This window comes from Vitis vinifera, chromosome 9 (genome assembly GCF_030704535.1).
Source record: "Vitis vinifera cultivar Pinot Noir 40024 chromosome 9, ASM3070453v1".
In the NCBI taxonomy this organism is placed as follows: domain Eukaryota; kingdom Viridiplantae; phylum Streptophyta; class Magnoliopsida; order Vitales; family Vitaceae; genus Vitis; species Vitis vinifera.
Window position 1 is genome coordinate 7502222 of NC_081813.1, and position 27340 is coordinate 7529561.

The following is a 27340-nucleotide window of genomic DNA, read 5'->3' on the forward strand; positions in this document are numbered from 1 at the left end:
AATCTAAAAATATTAGACTTGCCTCTTTTCAAAATAACACATCTAACACCTAATACACTTTCTTTTTTTCCTTTTCTTTTTCTTCTTTTTATCCAAAAGCTCTTACATTAGTAAAAAACTTTGCACTATTTTTGCATTTTTATTACTTTACATACTACTAAACAATTTAAAGTGAAACAAGGAAAAAGGTTTAAGGCTAAAGCAAGTGCAGTAAGAAATTGTTCAAAGAGATTTTAGAATGCAACACTCTTTTCTACACAAGCATTTCCTCCCCTAAAGAAGCAATTGCAATCGGAAAAAGTGTTTCTATGCACTCGTATGAAAAAAAATAAAAATAAAAAATCATAAATTAAAAACCTAAAGTTTATAAAATACAAATTTCAAGTAGCTATAAAAAAAAAATAATTAACATTTTATGCACTTTTTGATCAAAAGTTCTACCTTTGACAATTTAAGTACTACCTTTAATGATATAAGCACTACCCGTAACCATCCTAAGTACTACATTTAACCAAAATGAGTACATAAAACTTAAATTACTTTTAGAGAAGTCCTATTTTATAATTATTTTCATACGAGTGTATGAAAACTCCTTAGAAATGCAGTAATCTCCATGACTCAATCCCCAAATATGAGCTCCTCAGAATAAGGCAAAATGGCAAAATGGCAAAATGCACTTACATTCAAAGGAAAAAAAGGAAAAGAAAAAATTAAACAGTTTGGTTCCAACCACATATTGCATTTATACAGGCCATCAGCGCCAAAAGACGGTTAAAACAAAAGCGGGATTCATGCAGTGTAGAATTCCAAAAGAAAAAAATAAGCTGTAATATGGCCAGGACCTGAATAACCGAAAATATTACTTCCCTGTTCCATAACATGGAACAAGGGTGCAGGTATCCAATTAGCAACCTACTTCACTTTTTTCTTCATTGGCTTACCTTTATGACTCTTTTCCACTTTCTTCTTGGTTGTCTTCTCCACCTTGGTTTGCTTATTCTTGGTCACCCTCTTTGCCTTCTTTTGATCACCATCCTTGTCTTCATCATCATCATCATCATCATTGTTGTCATCGTTATCATCACTATCATTGTCACTTTCCTCAACCTTCCTTTTTGCTGGGGGCTTTTTACCTCCACCTTTGGGATTCTGCCCTTTCTTTGATTTAGCTCTTTTAGTGTTTTTCTCTTCCTCACTGGCTGGTTCATCAAGAGCATCATCATCATCATCATCTTCATCATTCTCTTCCTTTTTTCTCATGGGTGTTTGTTTTCTTGGTTTAACAGATGCTTTTGCAGCTTGAGTTCCACTTAGCTTTTGCAGCTCTGGAACATAGGCTGTTGTCTAAGACCAAAAACACAGGCTGTTTGAAGCAACTACTTCATATAACAGTTTGAATCACATAAGAGACTGCATTTTTAGAAAGACATACCCTGCCACCGGCACTGATGAAATCAATTTTCTTCCCTGACATCAGATGAAAACCTGTTAGCTTTTTATATGGGTCATCAATTTATGACATCTAAAGAGAGATAGGAGGATTGGGCTTAGGAGAAAAATATAGAAGATAAGATCTACTAATCCATGGCTCATGAATCCTACTGCTTATTTTTATCTATCATACATACTTGCATGGAATTATGGAAACCACAAGCAACAAGAGGATCTTTGTGTGTGTGTGTGTGTGAGAGAGAGAGAGAGAGAGAGGCCCCTGTTCACTGGAAGGTAAAAGTCTCCAGAGCAAATGTGCGGTTTTGACTCTTGAGAATAAACACAAAGCAAAAAGCTGGAGGTTCAGCTGTAGCCAACACACTTATAGGTTGTTGCTAGCTGAGATAGAGAGTATAGAGGTAAAACTCTCAAGTGTACATATGCAGGCTCAACTCCTGAGAATGGACAGTTTGTGGAAAATGCTGGAGGTTAAGCCGCCTCCAACTCACTTCTCCTGAGATATAAGTTATCAGTACTACACAAATGGGACGAACCATAGTCTTTGCCCATGGGTGCTTATAAATCATGTCCACTTTCTCTATTTTCCATTTTATATTACAACCAATTCTGTTAATCCCTGCACTTAGCCGTCTCTCCTTGTTCACCTTTCGTAACATACCCATTTTCTTCCTTGCAACCTTACCATTGACCAATCCACCACCATTTCTCATTCCTAACTTTCCCAAACTATGCATCTATATTTCTGCATGATTATATGGTACTAAGGGCTGCACCTAGAACCTTCTGAGATGAATAAAAAACTCATGGTCATAGCAAGAACCAGATTCACTGAATGTCTAAAAACATGCGGATGATCTTTTTTATCAAAAATGAGGAAACCAGATGGGTAGCAGGATATATTGTAGATGCTTCAAATTTCACATTGGTCTCAAGATATCTCCAAACTAGCAGGCAAAAATCCACTCAAAACAACTGAAAAGGTATTCAAAATCATGCAACTAATAGCTGGCATCAAAGTGCATGCTGCAGTGTGAAAGCCACTTTGTTCGAGTTTGCTGTGATCATTTCATCAAGGAAAATTGCATCAAGTTAATGAGCGGATAGCGATCTCCATCTTGAACAAAAATACATGAGAAATATCACAGATGGCATGATATATTCCTATCATGTTTGATGTTTCACACATCAACTCAGGCATGGCAACTAATATTAATTTGAAGTAAAAACAGATGAATCAAATGTTATGTTGTACAGGACTATCACATGAGGTCAGGAGCCAAACCATCGACAAAAGCCTTGCCAGGCTTCTTTTCGCGGGAATGGAAAATCCAATTACTAGGAAACTGACTACTATCTGCCCCAACTTCCATTGCTTTCTCAATGACCTGTAAAATCAATTGCTTTTGTTAAAATGATCACAAGTATAGTAACCATCTTACCATTTACTTTTCCAGGCTTTTTTCCCCAGCGAAAATGAAACAACCATTCAAGTGGAAATAAGCTGCATTCAGCATCAACTTCAACAGCATATTGAATAACCTACAAGTATTTTCCTCTATACTTTCCATAAAGCATGTTATTTTTAACAAAACAGAAGTTCAAGTCCCGCAAGCAAATAGTCCAAATAGAAAGAAACTCGCCTACCTGTTTGATGCACTGATGCAAAGTTTCACAGCTTTCTCTGGTTAAGCTAGAAGCTACTTGCAATGGATGAATTCTTGCCTGCAGGGATGGAAATAATCATTAGTTACTCCATCATTGAACATAGACAAGATCACCGATATGAAGCTCCAGAATCGATAATGCTGTCAAACCTAAAATCTAGATTCACTTGAAACAGCATCAAATGAAGCAGAAATTTTTAGGTTTAAAGGAAAAGCTGAAAGAAAAAATGCAACCTAAAACCCAACTAATTTGGGCCAGCAGGGCCAAATCATCTATTATAACAAATGCCTATAACTTATTTTCTTACTGCACTGTTTTTGCCTTCATCTTATACTTGTAACGTGACTAACGTCTTCATCCTGAAACAACCCAATCCTTACAGGTGCAGTAGTTGGTCTCTGTTTGACATGACTGAACTATCCAAAAAGAGTTCCCCTTCATAATGTCCTCAGTTGATGCTAATTCCTGCTTTCCAAAAATGCATCCACTTCTAATTCTACCTTTTCTTGTATTCTCTTTGAACTTTCCTAATAATATCTCAAATTCAGATATCCTAACCTTCCCCCTCATGCCCCCTGCATGAAAAGAAAAATTGAAAAGAAAATATTATACCAAATTGAGACTCTCACAAAGCTTCCCATCTCTATGGCATAAAACCCTGCAGATCCAATCCTCGTTCTAGGTAGCATCAAGCTAATCAAATACTAAAAGAGATCAAAACAGCTAACTCCAGCAATTTATGATCCATCCCTCATCTTTCTCCAAGTTTGATGAAAAGGAGAAAAAGGTGCAGATTTTTTTTTATTTTTGAATAGGCAAACAAAAAGATACAGAAATATGCACAGAGTTCTTTATAGAATAGAGATTCCACTAGGGAGTTGCCTTTGTCCATATGCAAATATCATCCTACAGTTCTAAACCATAAAAAAAGTTAAAGGATAAGGTTGAGAAAAAAAGAGTAGACTGACATGGTAAAGCACTTCATCAGCTAACCAATTGCCAATGCCTGCAATATAACTCTGCAAAGTTGAAGCCAATTACAATGTTAATTTTTACACCAACGACAAGCAAATAGCGTTTGAAACAGTATTTGAATATAGAGTTAGATATTTATGATGACAACATATAGTTCATACTGCAAGGCAATCTAGAAATTAACTTCAAAAGCCCAAAACACTTTTTAGTACACTAATGAGGTAAATGGCATTGGAAGGAAACATAAAGTAATATAATATAATCAGCATCTTAAGCCACATCCATTCCTTGAACTAAGGCAAGTAATGATGGAGGGTATCTTACAGGATCTACAGTACTTCCTTTTCTTTTTTGGTTTATCATGAATCCCCAAGACTTTTGAGTACTCTTTTAACAGGTGACAACAAATAAGCCAGTCACTATGTATATGAATGCTACTTTTACAAGTAGTGGTAAACAAGTCCTTCCACCAAAAAGTTTAAAGGCGATCAACAGTGGCAGTTCGACTTCAATAAGTTGTGAGATTCTAATAATGCAATTTATTACCCTTCAAGGGAAGTCTCCTAGAATTTTGCTTGTTCTTTTACTATTGCAGTGTGAGTAGAAATACATAACTGAACTTAAGTAAAAGCACATCATAATTAATTGGGGTGGGGTACAAATTCAAAATAACCTATTTACCCTTTATCAAGGGAGAAAATTTTCCTGTTACTTAACATTTATTATTCTCATTGCCTCAACATACATTATATATCCTTTGGGGCCTTCCTCTGGTCACTGTAGAGCCTTCATCTTGGACCATTTTTCTGTTAGTTAATATTGACTCTTGTCATTACCTTTACACAGATGGATACATCCTTTTGGGCATTGCTCTTGTTGGTCTAGAGCCTTCATCTCAGATCACAGTGTTCCTCAACTATGTACCACAGCTACTTTCAAATAGGACCTTATTCAATCAAACACAACAGTTGCTGGTATGCCAGGACACATGTCAGACACTTCCCTGACATGACCTAGAAATTTTAAAACAAATTTCTTTACATTGCACAAATGGCTGAAAAAGCTCAAACAAGCAAGTGAAACATCATTACATAGAGATAGACAGACATTCATTACAAACATTTAGTCAGAGAGTCATTGTGATTTGCGAAAAGCTCAGACACTATATTTGTGTTCTGCTGTGTCATGTCCATGTCCCACGTTTTTGTCCATGTAAAATAGTTGCAAATTATCAAATAAAAAGCCTTTATTCTTTGAGGTATATCTTTTTCTCTCTCTACTTCTCTCTCTCTTTTTTTTTTCCCTCTCTTGTTCTTTTTTTATTTTTTGGTGGGGTGGAGGGGAAGGGGATGCTTGGGTTGGGATTATATGAATCAAACAAGGTAACTTAGCCCCTTGGTCTTTTTGCCAAGAAAACATATGAACAACTTCTATTGCTATTAGCTTGATGATGGAGAGGAATTTTATTAATTTCAAAAAATAATATGAAAAATTCTTACTCTAATAAAACTTTATCACTAAATAATAAGAACTCTAAAATAAATAACGACATAAAAACATTATCACTTCCTGTATTTATGCCTAGCATAAGTGCGTCATTTAACATCTTTATCTCTATCATTTACCCACAATTGAAAAAAAATCTACTCTAGTCAGTTATGTTGCAAATATTGCTCCAAAAGATCAAGATCAAGTTGATGGAACTCAATGACAATAATTCAATTATCATCAATAGAATGATGACCCTCCCATCGAACAAGGAGGCATTGACAACCCCCAGATGGAGAAATAACATACTGATATGCCAATACATCGACAATTACATCGGTTGGCACCAATGAAGTAGAAGCATGATGAACTGAATTACAGGATTGCCCTATAAAAACAGAAGAAGGCAAAACTAGGGGGTTGAATATGCCTTGGTAAGGAAATAGATCTGCCACTTTGAAAATTGGGCTTCTATTTATACATGATGGCAAATCAAGCAAATATGCATTAGATCTAAGCCTTCTAATGATAGGGAATGGGCTAAGTGGGTGGGCATGAAGTTTCTTGGTCAAATTTATAGGGTAATGTTCAGGACAAATATGAACTAGAGCATAATCACCCTCTTTGAACTCTTTATACTTGTGATATGCTGCATATGCATCAGTAGTAAGTTTATAATCTGCATTATTGAAAGCAATTTTCTATCATATCTCGGCATGTAAGTCACAAATATGGTCATCAAAGGTCTAGGCGGAATAAGAAGGACAATAATCAGTATACAAAGGAACAAGATTAATGGGATGGCATGGTGAAGAATCATCAACAACTTCAAAAGAACTTTTTCTTGTGGACTGAGTAACTGAATTATTGTAAGCAAACTCAACTATGGGTAGAACAAAATCCCAATTAAAAGGTTTCTCACAAACTGGACACCAAAGCAAGTCACTTGGACTATAATTAACTACTTTTGTCTAACTAACTATTTGAAGAAGAATACTTCAAAGTGGTTCCAAACAATTTCCAAAAATAGCTAACAAACTTGGCACACCTATCAAACACTATGGTTGAAGGTACATCATGTAATCTCACAATTTTATTCAAAAACAACTTTGACACATGGGAAATATCAGAGCACTCTTGGAACATTAGACAAAATGAACATCTTAAAATATCCGTCCACAACTACCAAAATGGAATCATGACTTCTAGCAGTCCTGGGACAAAGTCCATGTTAAGATGACACCAAGGTGTATGTGGCACACGTGGTGGAGTGTACAAACCTGTGTTTTGCTTCTTAGCCTTACCTAACTGACAGGTACGAAATTGGGCTACTATTCTAGCACATCCATTTTCAATGAAGGCCAATAAAACCTATCTTCAACTAGAGCTATGGACTAATCCTTACCAAAATCTCAAACTAGGCCTCCAATGGATAGTTTCTAACTAAGAACTCTCCAAGTGAAATACGAGTAATGCACAATTTTGAAAAGATAACCATCTCAAAGAAAAAAGTTGACATGATTTCTATTGTGGCTATCTAAGAGGTCCTTAAAAATAGGTATCAAAATTTGGACAAGTGGGGTTACCCATCCTTAATTTGTTCAAAATTCACTACTTTATTACTTAGAGTGGAGGATAGTGACAACACGGCTAAGGGCCTCAGAGACCTTATTTTCTATACTAGAACAATGTTTGAGAATGACTGTGTAGTCTTGAATGAAATCAACCCACTCAACATGTCTTTCACTCAACATATGTTAGGAACTAAGGTATCTAAGGGCTTGATGGTCAAAATAAAGGATAAACTCCTTTGGTAACATATGGTATCGTCAATGATGAAGAAACTGCACCACCACATCAAACTCCTTGTCATACGTAGAATACTATTGTTTTACCTCATTAAGTTTCTCACTAAAGTAGGCAACCTTATTTTCTGTCCTAGAATGATGTTTGAGAATGAGAGTGTAGTCTTGGAGGAATGCAACCCACTCAACATGTCTTTTACTCAAATTATGTTAGGAATTAAGGAATCTAAGGGCTTGATGGTCAGAATAAAAGATAAACTCCTTTGGTGACAAATAGTATCGCCAATGATGAAGAAACTGCACCACAACATAAAACTCCTTATCATATGTAGAATACTATTGTTTTGCCTCATTAAGTTTCTCACTAGAGTAGGCTAAAAGAGGACCATCTTGACTTAAAACATCATATACCTACCGAGAAGCATGACAAACTATGCCAAAAACTAAAAGATCACGATGTTACAAAACATGAGTCTCAATCATCTTCTGTTTAATCACAAAGAAAGCATTATGGGTTGCATAATCAAAGAGGGGGATTATTTTATGGTTTGCATTTGTCTTGAGCATTACCCTAAAAATTCTATCAAGAAACTCCTTGCCCACTCACTTGGCCCATTCCTTATCCTCGAAGGCTTGGATCTAATACATATTTGCTTGATTTGTCATTGCACATAACTATAAGTCCAATTCTCAATGAGGTAAATTTATTTCCTTTTCAAGGTATATTTGAGCCTTCAATTTTGCATTCTTTTGTTTCCACAGGGCAATCCTCTTGATGCCTTGTGCTCCTTCTACTTCATTGCCTTCAACTAATGTAATTGTGGATGTATCAACAAATCAATATGTTATTTCTCCATTTGGAGATGGTTAATGCTTCCTTGTTCAATGAAAAGATCATCCTTCTATTGATGATACTTGGATTACTAACGAGGAATTTTGTCAACTTGATCCTGATCTTTTAGAGCAATATCTACAACATAACACACCAAAGTCAAGTTATTTTCAATTGTGGGGAAATGATTGAGATATAGATATTAAATTACCCACTTATGTTAGAAGTAGATATAAGAAGTAATGATATTTTTATTTTGTTATTTATTTTAAGGTTAATATTATTTAGTGACAATAAAAAGATCGTGGGGTTAAGGTGTCAAAGGGAGGGCAAAAATCCATGTCCTCTTCGCGTCTTGAGAAGGAAATCTGAAGGCTTGAGTGCTCAATCAATTACAATAGTGATCCATCCACAATAAAAAGATTGGGGAGGGAGGTGGGGACTTAGCGATAGGAGTCTCTGTAGGCCACTGGTGGTAAATTTGTTCTACTAGGGGTTCTTTGTTTGTTTCGGGAAGGGTTTTATTCTCTTTTTTGGTTTTTGCTAAGGGGTTTCCAGCCCTTGTGGGAGCTGGGTGTTAGTGGGAAGGTGGGTTTGAATCTTTCTCTTCTCTTTTCTTGCTTGCCTCCGGGCCATATTTGTATACCCCATGTGTACTTTGTTGCGCCTTTAATATATTAAGCTTATTTACCTATAAATATATATATTATTTAGTGACAAATTTTTTATTAGAGTTAGAATTTTTTATATTGTTATTAGAATTATTTTCCTACTCAAGTTAGGATTGTCTATCTATATATAAGTCTAATGACATTAAATATTTTACACGTTTGATTAATAATATTTATAATTATTTACAATTTCTCTTTTCAATTTCTATTCCTCTCCTCTATATTTGTTTCTCTCTACTATTTTACATTAATCACTTATCACATGTAACTACATAATTTCTTAAAACCATTCTAATTTTATGTTTCTCCATATGAAAGTTTGAAGTCAACAACCATATTTGCTCAACCTTTTCCGCTCCGTAGAGATGAAACAAAGCATAATCTTAGGAAGCACCCAACAATAATATGATATAGCTTAGTGGTCTTTTCTTTTGTTGGTCTTTTGGTTCTTCCCCTTTCTACATGTTAATTTTTATGTAGCATATGTGCCAAGTTGTGCCTCACTTTTGATGCCTTCGATGTACTGGTTTTACTTTTCAACCAAAAACCAAAAAAAGAAAAAAAAAAGAAAAAAGAAAAAAAAAGGTTTTTTGGCTTATTTTTCTGATGTTAAATGAATGCAGCATGTGTGTCTGTGCCCTCTCTTTATGTCTAAATAAATAAACAAGTCTTTCAAGAAATTAACTACCAAGATTTCCATCCAAATTCATTGATCATAGATGCCCATTTTCCAAAATCTTATAATATAATGGAGATCTAATGTAAATAGAAGTTAATCCACAATAAATAAATAAAAAAACAACAACATTATCACATGATAAAACATGATATTAAAGCACAAAATGCTGGTGCATCAACATTCACTTTTTTTTTTAAAAAAAATGGTCAAGAAATAATTGGGACTATTAATCCAAGCATATATTTTTTGAGTTGCCATCTCTTAAATTAGACGAGTCAACACCCTATCAACCACATTGGAGGATGTCTAAATCATTATAGAGTAAGGATGGAAATGAGAAAATTAGCTTTAACCTGATCAAGTAGTAAAGCCTTAATTGCAATCTTCTTCTTGCTCAAGGATTTGATAAATTCATCTATTGTCATTGGCTCCAATAGGGCATCCGGGCCAAGCTCTGATATTGGGGGCACAGAAGCTGGCTGTACCAACAAAATTGTTGTGACAAAATAAATTAGGGACATATAATTTGGAGTACAAAAATATGAAAATTTGTGTAAATAGACAAAAGATATTGCAGTACATCTTCGAGCAAGCGAACTTTAGCAAATCGCCTTTTATCTGTGAAAGATAGCTCCAAACCATCATCTAGCTGTAGAATTGAACATGCAATTTCGTTATAATCATTGATAAATAGACAAAAAAAAAAAAAAAAAAAAGATATATCCATTCATCATTGTCCCTTCCTATGTGTGGGGTACTGTATTGACATAGCTAGGGAAAAAAAGCAAGATTTCATTGAGACAAAGTTGATAATACACGACCCATAGATCATGTGCGGATGCTCCATAAATGCCATATTTGTGAACGAAACACATTCAGAAGCCCACCACCTAGTTACAAATTTCACTAAGAAAATAACCAAGAGTGTATGAATCCATATCCTCTATGAGACCTTATATTTGGATCTTTTATTTTTATAAATTGGGCTTTCCTACTTGCAGTTTTAGAGAAAATGGGGTTTGACCAAAAGTTGATCGGTTGGGATACAATTTGGTACTCAATCCTCATGAATGGTACTCCTACTAGCTTCTTTAAAAGTTCTAGGGATTTTGAAGTGCAGGGATGCTCTTTCTCTTTATTTATTCACTGTGGTGATGGAGGCTCTTAGTTGTCTTCTAAAGAGAGTGAGTGAGGGAGGGAGGTTTTCTTCTTGGGTTCTACAAGGAAAATCAATAAAGAGGGGTGCTGAACATAGGGTGGCGTGAATGGTCTAAAAGAGTAGCAGTTTCTCAATTAAATCCTATTAATTTTGGATGGAGCATGAGAGATTAGACCTTTTCCAACGGATGTTATTTGGAATCCATGATTCAAATATAAGTGAGTTGTTTTTCCTAGGAAGCAATTTGGAAAGAAATTTTGACCATGGATAAGTCGAAGAGAGGATGGGCTTTGGTGAAAAATTCCTTATCCACAAGATTGTACAATCATACATATTGTACTCCACAACTTAAACATGTACAAATTGCCATAACCTTCTATCCAAAGGCAAAATTGAGTTAAAACCCTTTTCATGACAAACACAATTCAAAGAATAAACTATAAAAACTTTGTCCCATAACAAAGTTCCCAAACTTCTATTCAAATGCCATATCCATGGATTGCACTCAACAACAATAATTCAGTTGCAGATGCGTCAGAACCCCAAATTATGCTTGAGCATTGAACAGAAATGCCATGTTCCTCTGAAACTTCAGTTAACTAATTTGACTCCATCAAATATAACAAAGCCAAAAAGGAAATTTCATTTGAAAGAACAGATCCACATTACGCTGACAATATAGCATTAACATTCTCTACCAGCAATTTACATGGATAACTAATTTAAGGATACTTTGATAACTCAAACCTTGAAAAGTAAGACACTGCTATGATGGGGACACAATATTAAATGAACAAAATAAAACATAAATTTTTCTCATAATCACATTATCTACAACAAATTAATTTTCAATTTATTAATTTAAACTAGATAATAATAGAATAAGCTTCTTATTAAATTTATCACCGAGTCTCAATTATCATTCTATGAGAGCTAATAAAAGAGAATGTTGCACATACATTGACAAGCAAAGTAAAAAGGCATGCACGCGTTGTATAAGTCAAGAAGTAATAAGATGAACCAATGAAAAACATGTTAATTAACCATTATTGTTTATAATACAAGAAACTATATCCATAAATTAATATTTCCTTTTGCTCCATTGCCGACAACTAAAAGACCAACTCAAATATAAGAAATTATTATTATTTTCTATAGTATATGATAAAAGCTTGGATACACTTTTGTTATGACTGTTTTTTAACGTTATTTTCTTTAAATGACTGTTTTTCAAACTTATTTTCTTTAGATATTTACTAATCTGTTATTCCTCTTAAAGTATTGTTCATTGATTGACCCATTAAGAATGACATTCCTATAATTTCACCCCAACTCTAACCCCTTTTCCTACAAAAAATAAAACTGCTTTTTTGGGAATACACAAGCATAGGCATTGGTGTAGGTGAAGTTGTAGAGGCCAGACAAGGAGATTGATGGAAGTGGTGGAAGCAGCAGGCACCACGAGGGTTTTGGGGTTGAAGAGGAAGGGGTTGGTGATGGCTAGGTCTTGAGGGAAGAGGCAGAGGAGTGGGGATTGGTGGTTGTTTTGGCGGAGGGAGATTAGGGCCTTGGAAGCGGGCACCATACTAGGGATTTGGGGCTAAAGAGAAAAGAGTTGGTGATGGCAAGGTCTTGAGGGAATAGGTAAAGGAGTTGGGATTGGTGGTTTTTTTTTTATCAAAAACAAAACAAATATATTAAATAAGAAAAGAAACATGAGAAGGATGAGGAATCTTCCCCATGATTTTTTTTTTTTGATAAGTAAAAGCAATTGTATTAAGAAAGCCTGAAGTACACCTGAAAGTATACACGAAGTATACAAGGCAACAAGGCCAAAGGGAGAAGAAAAAAGCAAAAAAATCCCTTACTTACAACCCAATTAATCAATGAAATCGAAAATGGACCATGAAGTACAGTCTACATGCACCCTAACCCAATCCGAAAACATGTACAAAAAAGACCATAAAATAGCTTGATCCGCTAATTTAGTATCTTCAAAGATTCTTCTATTTCTTTCCTTCCATAAAGTCCAAAATAAACATAAAAGGGGCTGCATTCCACGCCTTTTTTCTTTTCTTTCCAACAAAGGTGTCGTTCCAACCAAGAATGGTTTCCTTGATAGAATTGGGCAAAACCCAATGAACACCAAAAAGAGCAAAAATAAGGTGCCAAATCATAGCTACCTTGGGACAATGAATAAGCACATGATTTGCTGATTCTTCATCCGCTTTACACAAATAGCACCTACTTGGGAAGACCCAACCCCTCCTTTTTAGTTGATCCATAGTTAGAATTCTTCCCCAAATAGCATCCCAAGCAAAAAAGTTGACTCTCTTTGGAACCTAAGGATTCCAAACTAAGCTTGAAGGGAACTCTCTACCGATGCATGGAACTAGGGATGAGAAGAAAGACTTAACTGTAAAGAAACCTTTCTTTGAAACTCTCCAAAACATGACATCCTCATCACCCCTTCTAAGCGCATGACCATGTAACCTATTGAAAAAAGTTTCCACCTCTTCCATCTCCCAATCATTGTTAAGTCTTGTGAATATAGGGTTCCAATGACCCAAATTCCCGAACTGATCCCATAACTGAGCTACCCAAGCATCCCTGGAGGAGGCAAGAGAGTACAAACTTGGAAAAGCCTCTTCCAAAGAATCCTCTCCACACCACCTATCCTTCCAAAACCGCACTCTTCTACCATCCCCCACCTTAAAAGCCACCCTTTTACTAAACTCCATCCACCCGTTCCTAATCGCCTTCCAAAGCCCCACTCCATGACTCGCCCTTGAAGCGCTAGAACACCAACGTCCTTCTTCCTCTCCAAATTCCTTACAATCACTTGTTTCCATAAAGAATCTTGCTCCAAAGCAAATCTCCAACACCATTTTCCAAGAAGAGCCTTATTAAGCCTAGAAAGGTTTCTGATACCTAAGCCCCCATCCTTTTTCTCCAGGCAAACAATAGACCAATTCACCAAATGCGGCTTACTTTGAGAAGCTCCTCCCCCCCCCAAATGAAGTCTCTTTGAATCTTTTCCAACCTTAGGCTCACCTTGCGAGGAATGATAAATAACGACATAAAGTAAATTGGGATGCTAGAAAGAGTGCTCTTTACCAAAGTCAACCTTCCTCCTTTGGACAAATACTGTCTCTTCCACAAAGCAAGCCGTTTTTGAAATCTCTCTTCCACTACATCCCAAACCCGAGATGATTTGAAAGCAGCTCCCAAAGGTAGACCCAAATAACAAGAGGGAAGAGAACCCACTTTGCAGCCCAACACCCTAGCCAAGTCCTCAAAATTAGGAACCACCCCCATTGGAAACATCTCACTTTTCTGAAGATTGATTTTTAGCTCGGAAATTGCTTCAAACCACATAAAAGGCCAACTTAAGACCTCCACATGCTCCTTGCTTGCATCACAAAAAACTAGTGTGTCATCAGCAAAATAAAAGATGAGAAACAACCACACCCTCACCTCCTCTCCCACAAGCCATGAAACCCTCAAGAAAGCCTCCTTGTAAAGCCCTCTTCAATATAGAAGACAACACCTCCATTGCTAAAATGAAAAGGAAAGGAGAAAGAGGATCTCCCTGTCTTAGGCCTCTAGAACTTTGGAAAAAGCCTACAAGAGAACCATTAAGCAAGATTGAGAAACGGGTTGAAGAAATACACCACCTCAACCAATTCACCCATTTAGTCCCAAACCCCATCTTATCCAAGATTGCTAATAAAAAACCCCAATTCATATGATCATACGTTTTTTTTCAATATCCATCTTGCAAATAATACCACCCTTTGCACTTTTTAGTCTTGAATCTAAGGCCTCATTTGCTATAAGGACAACATCCAAAATTTGTCTATCTTCCACAAAGGCATGTTGGGAGTTCGAAATCACATTTCCCACCATTCTCTTCAATCTATTAGCCAGAATTTTAGCTAGAATCTTGTAAAGACGGGGACCAGGCTTATAGGACGAAAATCCTTCAAATTATCTGTACCCCCTTTCTTAGGAATGAGAACAATAAAGGTGGAATTTAATCTTCTTTCAAAACGGCCAAAACTGTGAAATTTAGCAAAAAATCCCATTACTTTGTGTTTGACTATGTCCCAACAAAATTGCCAAAAAGCCGATGTAAACCCATCCGGTCCAGGGGCTTTATCCCCATTCAAACCAAAGACTGTAGTCTAGACCTCTTCCACAGAAAAGGCCTCCTCGAGGAGCCCCGCCTCAACACTATCCAAGGAAGAAAAAGGCAGTCCCGAAATACTTGGTCTCCAATCCCCTTTTTTTGACAAAATATTATGGAACGCATTAACCACCCCTTCCTTTATCTCAGTCTCCTCAGTCAACTTCCTACCATCCACTGTAATAGAAGATAGAAAATTCTTTCTTCTTCAAGCATTAGCCATCCTGTGAAAAAACTTTGAATTTTTATCACCTTCTTTCAACCACAATTCTCTTGACTTTTGCCTCCAAGAGATCTCTTCCAAGACTGCCCACTTACTGAACTCCTCCACTGCCCGTCTTCTGGCCTCACAATCCTCTAAAGAGAGACCACAGTCTCTTTCCTTGGCGTCCCAGAAACCCATTTGACTAAGAGTGATGTTTTTATTCAAAGAGACATTTCCAAACACATCTCTATTCCACACTTTTAGATCCTGCTTCAGAGCCTTTAACTTACAAGCAAGAATGTGACTATAGGATCCGCTGAAATTGTAGCAAGTCCACCACTTCCTGACCAAGTCTTTGAACCCCTCCACTTTCAACCACATATTTTCGAAGCGAAAAAGGGTTTTTCTGCCTCTAATTCCTCCTCCATCTAGCAAAATAGGAGAATGATCAAAAGTGGGTTTAGGCAACAAGCTTTGAGAAAGGTTGCAAAAGTAACTCTCCCAGTCCTCTGAGAATAAAAAATGATCGAGTCTAGAAGCTGATCTATTATTTAAACCGCCACACCAAGTGTAAGAGCCCCCAACGAGAGGCAGATCCCTCAACTGCAACTCATCAATTACCTCTAAAAAACGCCTCATTGCCGAAGACAAATTCAAGCAATTTCTCATTTCGTTGGGCGGTCTAACCACATTGAAATCACCACCGACGCACCAAGGATCACTCCACAAACCCCTAATATCCCCAAGTTCAGACCACAGGAATTCTCTCTCAGAATAATGGACTGACCCATAAACACCAGAAAAAATCCAAATGAAATTGTCATCGCAATTTTTGAACCAACACAATATGGAATATTGCCCTGTTTCCATCTCAAGAAGCTCCAACACTCTACAGTCCTAGAAAACTAAGATGCCCTCTGCCTATCCTCTGGACTGCACACTTCCCCAATTCATGAATCTACCAAAACCCAAACTTCTCACTACCAAATCCGACATGAGTTAGCATTTTGTCTCCTGCAAACAAACTAGGACTGCCCTTTGCAACCTTAAAAATGCTTTCACTACCTTTCTTTTATCCTTATCATTTATTCCCCTGACATTCCAAGAGAGAATTCTAATTAACATCAACACTTCTTGAACACTCCCCAAGAAATTTCCCACTCCTTTTTCTTGAACCTGAGGGGGACCCATACTTAAAGGAGCACTCTAGCTTTCATAACTCTCTCTCGACTCTGGACCTAAGAAAGGGATTCTTTTTTCCTCCTTACACAAAATCTTTGCCCCATAGTCAAGATTTCATTTTCGAAGCCATCCACCGGCAACCCCACGAACCTACTGAACGATAGCAATCTTCCAAAAGTCTCATCAGAGAAGGCGTCCTCGATTGCACCTTCCTTGCTTTCGTTACCCCGAAACACACAAGGTGAGAGGGCCACTGAACCTCCGAGCCATCTAGTTGGGCAATACACAAAGGCCCTGGCTCCAAAGCATTACCATCCATCGAAAAGCCATCCGAGTCCTCCCAACAAACCAAGGGTCCCAAGATTTTAGCGTTGTAGGGCAAAGAAGAAGGAGAGGGAGTAGAAGAGAATAACTTGTCCCCCCCCCCCCCCCCGAGAGAAAGGACAGAGGGAATTTGACCTGGAAAGCGAGCGGCCTCCTCCATCAACGCGTCATTCGTGGCGTCTAAACTCAAGGCATCAAAAACAAGAGGAGTTCGCTGCTCAAGAGCAAGCTTGACATCTTCCACAGAAAGTTGGGACTCGCGAGGTTTGCCTTCATCTCCCTGTAATGAAACCAGTCTCTACGAGATCACAGAGGCCCTTTCAAAAAAGGGAAGGATGTGGGCCGGTCCTTCCAACCTCCTAAACGAGCCCTCTGAGCCCACTAAGGCTCCTTGGGCTTTAGTCAAACAATCCATCTCATTCCTCTATCTTGACTCTGGAAAAAGGCCCATCCCAATAACTTGGCCCAAATCCTTGTTCTGGACAAAGGCCCCTAAAGACCTCTCCTTCACACTTGGGCCAACCCCAAGCTGTTGGGTCGTTTCCCCACCTGAAGATAGGCCCAACTCTGTCTTTTCAAACAGTGGCTCAGAACCACCCCTCTACAGTGCAGGATCAGAAGACCAGAGCTGTGTCACGTCACCAGCTCCCCTACATTGCTCCAAATGCGACACACAGGCTAGACCTTTTTCCTTTGAGAAAGTGGCCAACTCCATTCTTGCCCTCGCGCGTGAAGCACACTTCGAGTCATCCTTAACCTTCAGCTTATGGCCACCTCTGCATGGTTTCACCACCGAAACCCGAGGGGACAACTCCCACCATAAAGGAATGGAAAAACAACGTTCTTGCACCACAACCTGCAAGCTACTAGGAGTGTTCTCACCAACTATTCTCACCAAAATCCTCGCCCAGTTTAAATTCCGACACCCAACAGTGTCCTTATCAACCGCTACAAAACTCCCATGAGCATCGCCAAACTGTTTGAAAAAGGCATTGTCCCAAAGAAAGAGGGGAAGGCCTAACAATCTTACCCACACTTCACCCACCTCCACACCTTCTCTGACACAACCAGCCTCAGGGACCCATTTATCTAGCCAAAGCCTTTTCCTCCTATAAAAGTAAGGTCCTTCTAAGAGAATCCGCTCCGCCTCCGAGCAGAGTTCAAACTCAAAGAGAATGAGAGAGTCTCCAAGAAAAGCAAGGTGAATCTCCCCTTTCAATCTCCAGAAGGCCTTGGCCCAAATTAGGGAAGACAGAGAAATGAGCTCCCCTTCTCCCCATTTCTCCACAAGATAGTCCCTTAAATCCTGTAGTTTGCTGAAAGAGTTTATCCCCCCAATCTGGAGCCACACTTTCTCTCCTACTCCCCTGCGACCAAGCTTGGTTGCTTCAGCATAAGACAAACCTCTAACAAGACTATTAGTCAAACCTTGAGAGGAGACAACCATTTCAGGTACTTTAGGGCTAACAAAAGGAGGCACAATCCCAAGACTTCTGAGTTTATTGGCTAGCAAGACCCACCCTCCCACCATCCCTCTTCCTTCAGGGAACACAAGGGAAAACCTTCATCCTTCCGTAGAGCGGACAGAGCAAAGTAAAAAGCGACCAGCTGAATTCCTCCTTAGTGCCAAGCAGAAACTTCTTCCTCCTTCTAACCACGTCTTAGAGACCTTCTTCCTTTCAGCAATGTTGCAAAAGTCCTCTACCCCTTCCAGTAACTGGGATAGGCTTTTAGCACCAAATTTAATCCACTCCACAAAGCCTCTTCCCCTCTCCATGATCGTACCCACTAACCTCCCTCCTGCTTGATCAATCGAAATCTCAAAGGATTTCGATTCTATCGCGAACCAACACCTACTTTCAGACACCTTCATCCTTCTGCTTCTTATCGTACCCACTAACCTTCCTCCCACTTTCACCAACTCAATATCCAGTCTTCACATTCTATCCCCTCCCCATGATGTACAAACCTGATCAAAAGAACTAAGTAAACCTCCACTAACCAAGGAAGGCTATACAAAAGGTACAAAAGGCCTATACAAGCATAACATCTCTTGACCCTATAGTCTCAACCCTAGGGTGTACATATCGAAAGTCAATTAAGCTAAATTACACTCAAAGGATAGGGTTTAAAAATGTCTGTACAATGAGCCCAAAAAGAAACATAGAAACGAAGCTGATCTCGCATCATCTTCGGCGTCTTCCAAATGTCCTCGAAAATCCTAGCATTCCTCTCTCTCCACACAATCCACAACACAGAGAGGCACACGATCCTTCAAAGAGTTTTGCCTCTAATAGAATTCTTAAAACGCTTGAAAGAAATCACCATCATATCACAAATATTGTCTGGCCGAACCCACTCCATCTTAATGTGTGAAAAAATTCTATGTCACAATCCCAAAGTAATCAAACAATGCAAAAAGAGATGATCAATAGTCTCTCTGCTCCTACAAAGGATACACTAATCAGGGCTAAGGGTTTTGAAAGGCCTTCTCAACTGTAGCATGTCATTGGTATTTACTTTCTTATGTGCCACTAACCATGCAAAGGCCTTGACCTTAGAGGGGACTTTTGATTTCCACAAAAAATTAGCTGGGTAGAAAGGAACAAAATTTGAGACATTGGATAAGGCTGAAAAAAATGATTTTAAGGCCATGTAAACGATTTTACTAAGAAAAAACCCTAAGAGGATTGGTGGTTGTTTTGGCAAAGGGAAATTAAGGCCTTGGAGGGCAAGAATAGTTTCCATGATTTGTAGATGGATTTGAGGGAAGCAAGGCATGAGCATGGAATCATGGAGAGAATTATTGCCGACCCGTCATTTGAAAGCTTGGAATTAAGGTTACATTTAGGGTTAGGGCTAGGGTTTCATCAAGGGGTGGTGATGAAGATGAAAATATGTAACAAGTTGGGAGTAGTCTGAAAATTGCAAAAAAGAAAATATAATAAAAAAATAACAATACAATAATAAGTATTTTCTACTTAATAAATTTTATATAGAATGATAGTTTAATGGTATACTAAATTATTTATTATATTTTGAAAACAAAGTAAGCACTACCATAATAATTTCCAACAACATGGAGAAGAAAAACAATTAACAGAGAAGAAAATAAATAAATCATAGGGTATGAGATAATTACACTTATTTGGATAAAAATAATATATTTTTGAAAAATAGAAAATCCCATTCATATGCTCTATTCCATTTTTATTTTTTAAATAAAAATGAAAATCGATATTTATCAAATGCAAATATTAATAATTGTAAAATTAATATTTACCAAATATATAAGATTGAGATATAAACCTTTTCTAATCTAAAATCTTAATTTTATTTTAAATGAAAAGGTACATATGACATAATAAAATTTGCACACATAAATTTAAATTAAAGAATGAGAAAATATCAAGTTTATATTTAGTATATTCTTCTACCTTTTTTTTTTTGGTGTTTATAACTGCCTCCACTTCTATATCTAGCTTTGATACATTTTGTAAAAGATTGTGATTGAAATATAATTTCTTTTTATTTTAATTTTATAAGAGCTAGAAATCCCATCTAAATATGATTATTATTTTAATTTTCTAAAATTCTAGGAATTTTGTGTCCAAGAAATCCATTAAAATAGGATTAATAATTTTTTTATTTCTTGAAATTTTAGGAAAAAATCTTGTCAAACAAATCCTATGTAATTAAGTCATACTCACCATCATACGCTCCAATGAGTAATAATGTATGCTTGTTTATTAAATAATAAAAAATTAATCATGTATATTTATATTAATTATGATTAAATACTTTAATAAAAAATTCAATTACTTTTTATTTGATATCTAGATTTTTTATTATAGAATAAACATACGCATAGAGTTGTCATGATGTTGTAATATATTTTTAAACATAAATACTTCACTACTTAAAAATTTAACAATTTTGTTTCATTTTTATTAAATTATATTTATATTAAATAATTTAAAAAATGATATAATATTAACTTTAGTGGCTAGGCTCCTTTCATTGGTGGCTTAATCCTAGTGGTGTACATACCGAAAGCCAACTAAGTTGAATGATGTTTAAAGGAATGCCTTTAAAATCATTAGTACAAGAGGCCCACAAAGAAGTAAATAAATGAAATAATTCTCATAATGTTTCAAATGTCCTCCATTTATCCTCAAAGATCCTAACATTTCTCTCTCGCCACACCATCCAAATCAAAGTGAGACAAGCAATCCTCAAAAGTGTCTTGCCTTTTAGTTGAATTCCCAAAACCCATAAAAGAAATATTCATCATATCACAACAACTCCTAGGCTAAACCCACATCATCCCTCCCTATATAAAAGGTCGATGCCACAAACCCAAAGTGAACGGACAATGTAGAGATAGGTGGTCGCTCATCTCTCCACTCCCCCTTACATAGTATACACCAATCTGGACTAAGGGCTTTGGAAGGTCTTCTCAATTGAAGCATGTCATTGGTATTTACCTTCTTGTGTGCCACTATCCAAACAAAGGCCTTGACCTTCAATAAGACTTTTGATTTCCAAATAAATTTAGTTGGATGGAAAGGAACTAAATCTGATAATTTTGAGGGTAATAATATTTGTACCCCTTCTTGTTGGTGAATAACCAATGAATACACATTTAAAAGCTCAAGGATCAAGTTTGCCACAACTTTGAGCATGAATATGGACAAAGGAGACACATCTAACCACTTTAAGTGGGATCTAACTCATGAAAATGAGGAAAGAATTCAAAAAGAATATTTATTAGGACTTTTTTTCCCAATACTTTAGAAGATAACCAACTGATTAAGTAAGACACAATTAATACTACTTTCCCTAATAGGATTTAGGCACATTTGTTTTCAAAACATAGGGCATGGGTTACCTTAGAAGATGGTGAATTTTTCTTTCTTCAACTCCATTTTGTTGTGTAGCATCTATATACAATGACTCGTGTTTTATTCCTTCTCTCTCAAGGTAACAAGATAGAACTTGGTTAAAGAATTCATTCTTATTGTCAAATCCGATAGTCTTTATTTGAACACCAAATTGGGTACTAATTATCTTGTGAAAAGTAGATAAAACAAAACTAACATCAAATTTGATTTTCAAAAAGTATAACCAAGTGACATGAGAACAATCATCAATAAAGGAAACAAACCAATGAGCTTCAATGATATTTATAATTTGAGAGGCTCCCCAAACATCAATATAAATAAATGTAAAGGGATATGATAATCTATTATTTCTCCAACGAAAAGGAACTCGATGATGTTTTTCTAATTGACAAACTTGACAATGAAAGTCAATTAACATCCAAATTCCAAAATAACAAATGAAGCATATACTTTAACAAAAGAAAAGACAGATGTCCAAAACGTAAATGATGTAGCCAAATTTAGACTTTATTGGATGAAAAACTTGAAAGATGATATAAATATATGTGACCACTTTTGTTGTCACTTCCAACTTCAAGATAGTAGAGCCCTCCTATTCCCTAGCATGACTAATCATCCTCCCTATATCCAAGTCTTAAAAAACACAGTAGGATGAGAAAAATGTTACTTTGCAATTTATATCTATGATAACTTGATGAATTGACAAAAGATTTACTAAAAGTTTAGGAACATGTGATGCGGACTTTAAGGAAAGAGATGGGGTAATGGTAATAGTCCCTTGCTGGCCATAGTAGCTAAACTATCATCAGCTACTTTTATTTTTTGGTTTCTAGAATGTAGGTTCTAGCATGAGAAATGATGAGAGTTATAGATCATGCGGTTGGTAGCACTTGAGTCTATAACCTATTTTTCGTGCCAACAATCTTTTGAACATTAAAAGAACTAGTCATGGAGTACTTACCTGATTTGGACAATGAGCATGATGCATTGGGCTTGTCTAGTAAAGTAAGGAAACTCCAAAGTCTTTCAATCTCTACCTTTTTGAGTCCCTCAAACTTAGAACTGTTTGAATTCTCATGGCAGGGTTTCTCCTCCAAAAGTGTGATGGTTGTTTGGCTTCCTTGCTGTTTGGATGTCTACTATTTCGGTTTCCACCATTCTTGTCAAGGAACTGTGGTTTACCATGCAATTTCTAGCACATCTCCTTTGTATGACTTGGTTTTATTGCAATGAATGTATGCCTACTACAGCTTTGAGAGCTCAAAATAGCAAGAGCAGACCTTTTACTTACTAAAGTGTCCAACACTACACTTCGTCTCCCTTCTTCAGCCCTTATAATTGAGAATACCTCATTCAAGGATATCAATGATTCTTTCCCAAGTACTTGAACACATACTTGATCATATTCCATGTTAAGTTCAACCAAATATTTAAATATTCACTATCTTTCAATAAGCTTAAGAAACATAGCAACATCCTCAGTATCCTTCATTTTAAGATTGTAATAGTAGTCTGGTTTAAATCACAATCACTTCATAACATTATAGTAGTCAATTATAAATAAGGTACCGTACTTTGTAGAGTGAATCTTGGTCTTTATCTCGTAGTTTGAACATCTTACACTATCAAATAAGTCTGTTCCACTCTCCCCTAGAATTCCTTTGTCATAGTCAGGAACATACACATTCTGCTGATTTCAGATTGCATCATGTTCCATAGCCAAGGCATGATCATTGAGTCCTCATCCTAGATGGCAAACTTGGGATCATCTTCACTCAGTGTTGATACACTAAAGTGGTTGAACTTGCCTTTTTCCTTTGATAACGTGCACACATGCTGAGACCATATCAGATAGTTTCAGGCGATAAGCTTGAATGAGGGCTAAAGGTTTGGCATTGTCTGGTAGGTGGTTGCAACTAGAATGCAGGATTTGAGGTCGGATTTTCTTAGGTTTCATTTTCTGAGCTTTTCAACATAGTGGGTAGCAAAATAGAGACAAAACTTAATAAATATTGGTGTGATTGCTGATGCAAAAAACTGTTGAATTATAACAAAGATTTGGAAATTATCATCAATAAAGAAGGCTGCTAAGAGGAGAGGAAAAAAAATGGTAAAGGCAATGACGGCCGCTTTAGGCAGAGAATAATGGCAATGAAAGCCACTGGAAATCAGCGATAATGAAGATCGCAAGTTAAAAATTAGAAAAGAACCTATAGACCTTGAACAGACTTTGATACCATTTTTTTCAAGATCTATAACGTACAATCCTACAAAATTAGGAAACTAAATTACACAAAATAACAAAGTTGACTAATAATCCTTTATCCTACAAATTAGGCAAATGAAACAGAAAAGGATATGACCATATAATCTTGAAAATCAGGGAATTAATTTCCTAGTAATTTCAATCAGATTGTCAACGCCATAGATTTAGGAAAAGAGCAACAATGCTTACTTCAATAAATAACTTGGAATATTTGGATGGCCACTCATCAGTATCCTTGACAGCAGACCTGTAATCAAGACTCTTTACGTTATTATGACCCATAATTGCAAACTGTTTTATAGAGGAGAATACACTCAATAAGCATCAGATATGAAAAAGTTAAATCCATCACAAGTCATATTTTGAATAACAAAGAAAAAGATTTTGATGAATCAAAATTCAGTAAAACAATAAAATTTACATTGAGCACTTCTCGCCAATCATCTTGTTTTATTGATCTTATACTGCCAAGAAGAGACTACTATTTGCCATACCACAACTTTTCACTCCTTTGCTTTGTTTTTCGTTAGTTTCATGTTAATCATATCTAGTTATCAATCTTAACCATTTATCACTGCCTTCAACCTCTTGACAACCAATTACCTAACATTTCCACTGGAAAATTCTCCCTAGCAAGAACTTATCCTGCATCTCATTGCCAAAGATCACACACTAATCTCACAAAACATAATATTACCATTAGATGGTGGAACAATCAAGTTTCACCCATATTAATCTCCTTGTCACTTCTTTCTATCCTTTGTTCTATCATGCAAACTTTTCAACCCATGGCCAGCCTTCCGTGATCCCAATTTTATCCCTAAACCCTACCCCTAATCACAAACCTTAGTATTACCTTTACTATCTTAGTGCAAAACCCTTATTTTCCCTTGCCTTCCAAGAATACTATCAAGCTTTTTCTTATTTTCAGCCCATAAAATTCTAAAAACATGGCCAATTTGGCCGTTACTAAAACCATATACCCTGCTTTCACCTTCTTATCCATTATAAACCCTAAAAATCACAACAATAACCAACTGTAATTTATTAAAGGCAGCTTTACTTGATCTTTAAAGGGTTTGTCCTAATCAAGGATGTTTACAAAGAAATTAGAGCAGTGTGCAATCATAGATATATTTTATAGCATAGATCATAGAGTATTTACGATACAACATGTTGAGAACATAACGTGAAATGAATAAATCAGAGAGAGGTATATTAGTAATTGACCTAACCTTCAAGATTATTGCAAGAAATGGTTGTACGTAGACTATAACCTACCTTTTTCTGCCTGGAAGTCTAAGAAGTTAGTGTTGCAACAACCAGTGGCCCAGATGGAATCTAAAAGAAATGCACTCGTGATAAGTTAAAGGTAGTAACCACTGACATTAGGATGGAGGAAAGCTTTTCTAGGATGGTTTGACCATTAATAGCAAAGACCAATGAATTCACCAATATGAAGTGACTCAGTTCAAATGCAAGTCAGCAAAGCACAAAAGGACAACAAAAAAGAATTTCAGCTAAAGATGGCTTGAAAAGACATGATCACCAAGAATGCAAAAGAGGATAAGATCCTAAACCAACATGACTGTCAAAATTAAAATATAGACTTCTCCGATAAAAGTAGTCAGGCTTAGGACTAAAAATTAATATGAGTAACATAGATACTTTTTCCCTTTGGTGCAGATTTTTTCAAGCCCATTGAAAAAATGTTTTCAATGCAGGGAGGCTTCCTTCAATCCATAAGATTTTCTAGTGTCAAAAATCAACAACCATGAACAATCAAGCATGACATGAGGGGTGTGCAAAGATTATTAACCAATGGCAATAGAAGCATAAAAAAAAAAAGGGAGCAACCTAGAAGAGATTTTTTAAAAACTCCCATAATTCCAAGCAGGCAACAAGGGAAGCTGAAGCACAGTGATAATAGAATAAACTAAATCATTACCATTACACCTTACAACAATTTTTTAGATCATAAATAGCAAGAAATTTATCGGAATTCTGAATAGAACTATTAATTCATACGATGATCAAATTAAACTACATTATACCACCTATCCATATTTCAAACCAATTTTTAGGGACACCCTCAAGATGCTAATTGGATGACAACAAGATAGCATCCAGAAATATCCATGGACGCATTTTGTTGAAATTCCATGAACATGCACAAGAACCCATGGAAACTCACCTCTTATATTTTGTAACTGCAACACCCTTTATATATACAGCACCCGCCATTCCTGAAACACATCAAAGATCATTTTCTACAAGTAATAATACATTATCTGGTACGTTACACTTTAAAATTATAACATGGAAAATCAGTAAAATCGCATATTTCCATGAACGGTGGTCTGTCCCTCCATTGTCAGTCATGGAGTTTCAATCTTCACACCAGTTTCTAGAACCGTGAAATCAGCAAAACCACTTAAATAAAGCTAAATACATCTATATTAAAAAAAAAAAATCCGCATTTCGCAATAGAACTTCATTTAACGATCAAAGGCCCAAATTCTCACATGGGTCCACTGTTCCACAATAAACCCTAAACTAAAAAACCCACATTTTCTCATCTAGGGTTGGAGCCGTACCGAACTGGAAGGAAGGAAAAGGAGGGGAATCGAGCTGGAGCCACATGTTTTTGCCCTTTCTGTGGGCAGAGACAATGGTTTTACCGAGAAGAGAGGCTTCAAAATCTGAAGGAGAGACTCCATCGATGACCTTTGAGTCATTAGCGATCACAGCTTTCGTGATCTTCTTGCCCACACAGTGCTCTTCGACGGCTCTTCTCGCGGCTTCTACCTCCGGAAGTTCAGGCATGGTGGTTTTTTTTTTTGGCGCGCTTTTGTGGGCTCACTCTGAGAGCTGTCTGTCAGGTTTGCAGCGTTTGGAAGATAAGAAAATAGGGAGGAATTTGGGGTTTAACTTGGGTTTAACGCGGGGTTGGGCTTGGGTTTCTTGGGTTAGGTTGTGAATTGGGTCCAGAATCACATGAAATGGGCATCTGATTCTTTTAGAAAAAAATTCCATTTTAAAGATTTGAGCCCAACTGTTCTTGAACAGAAAACCTTTTTCTGATTAGACAGTTTTGCTCAGAGTTGTATCAACAATTCATGAATTCTCAAGTTTTTCACAACCAGCCTCTTCCAAAGAGGATTTAGGCTACCAGCAATACTCTTTTCTTCCCTCTAAGTTCATCAAACAAACAATATCTACTAATGCTTGAATATTAGAACAGATGGCTTACCCATCTACCTTCTTATAAGCTACACACAACCTTCATCTTCCAAGAAATTTAAGATTTAGAAAACCTTTTTTTAAAAAAAATTAATTTTTATTTTCTATTTTTTCATTTTTTGAAAATGTATTTGGTTAAAAAAAAGTGAAAATTAATTTTTAAAAATAATATTTGTAAAATCATGTTTGGTTTTTTGTTTTCACTAACCAAAAAATTGTGAAAAAAAATATGATTAATCAAATAAATTAATCTAATATAAAAATATATCCATTTATAATAATACTTAATCTAGTAAATGAA

The 27340-nt window shown here is 36.4% G+C and overlaps 1 protein-coding gene across 3 annotated transcripts; it reads right to left on the minus strand.

Annotated features, from left to right (window-relative positions):
* Positions 1-657: 657 nt before the first annotated feature.
* Positions 658-26913, minus strand: LOC100261209 (formamidopyrimidine-DNA glycosylase). 3 transcript variants are annotated; one of them, XM_010656518.2, is made up of 10 exons: positions 26394-26913; positions 25991-26042; positions 23986-24043; positions 10148-10216; positions 9921-10046; positions 4086-4136; positions 3097-3174; positions 2892-2991; positions 1433-1467; positions 658-1344 (listed from the first exon to the last, which is right to left on the minus strand). In XM_010656518.2, the coding sequence occupies exons 1-10, from the start codon at positions 26620-26622 to the stop codon at positions 913-915; spliced, it is 1230 nt and encodes a 409-aa protein (XP_010654820.1). In that variant the 5' UTR covers positions 26623-26913; the 3' UTR covers positions 658-912. The 3 variants fall into 3 exon arrangements, with proteins under 3 accessions (XP_010654820.1, XP_010654819.1, XP_019077947.1); XM_010656517.3 differs by lacking the exon at positions 2892-2991 and adding an exon at positions 2735-2837 and having other exon boundaries at positions 26394-26892; XM_019222402.2 differs by lacking the exons at positions 2892-2991; positions 4086-4136 and adding an exon at positions 2735-2837 and having other exon boundaries at positions 26394-26907.
* Between the last annotated feature and the right edge of the window lie 427 nt (positions 26914-27340).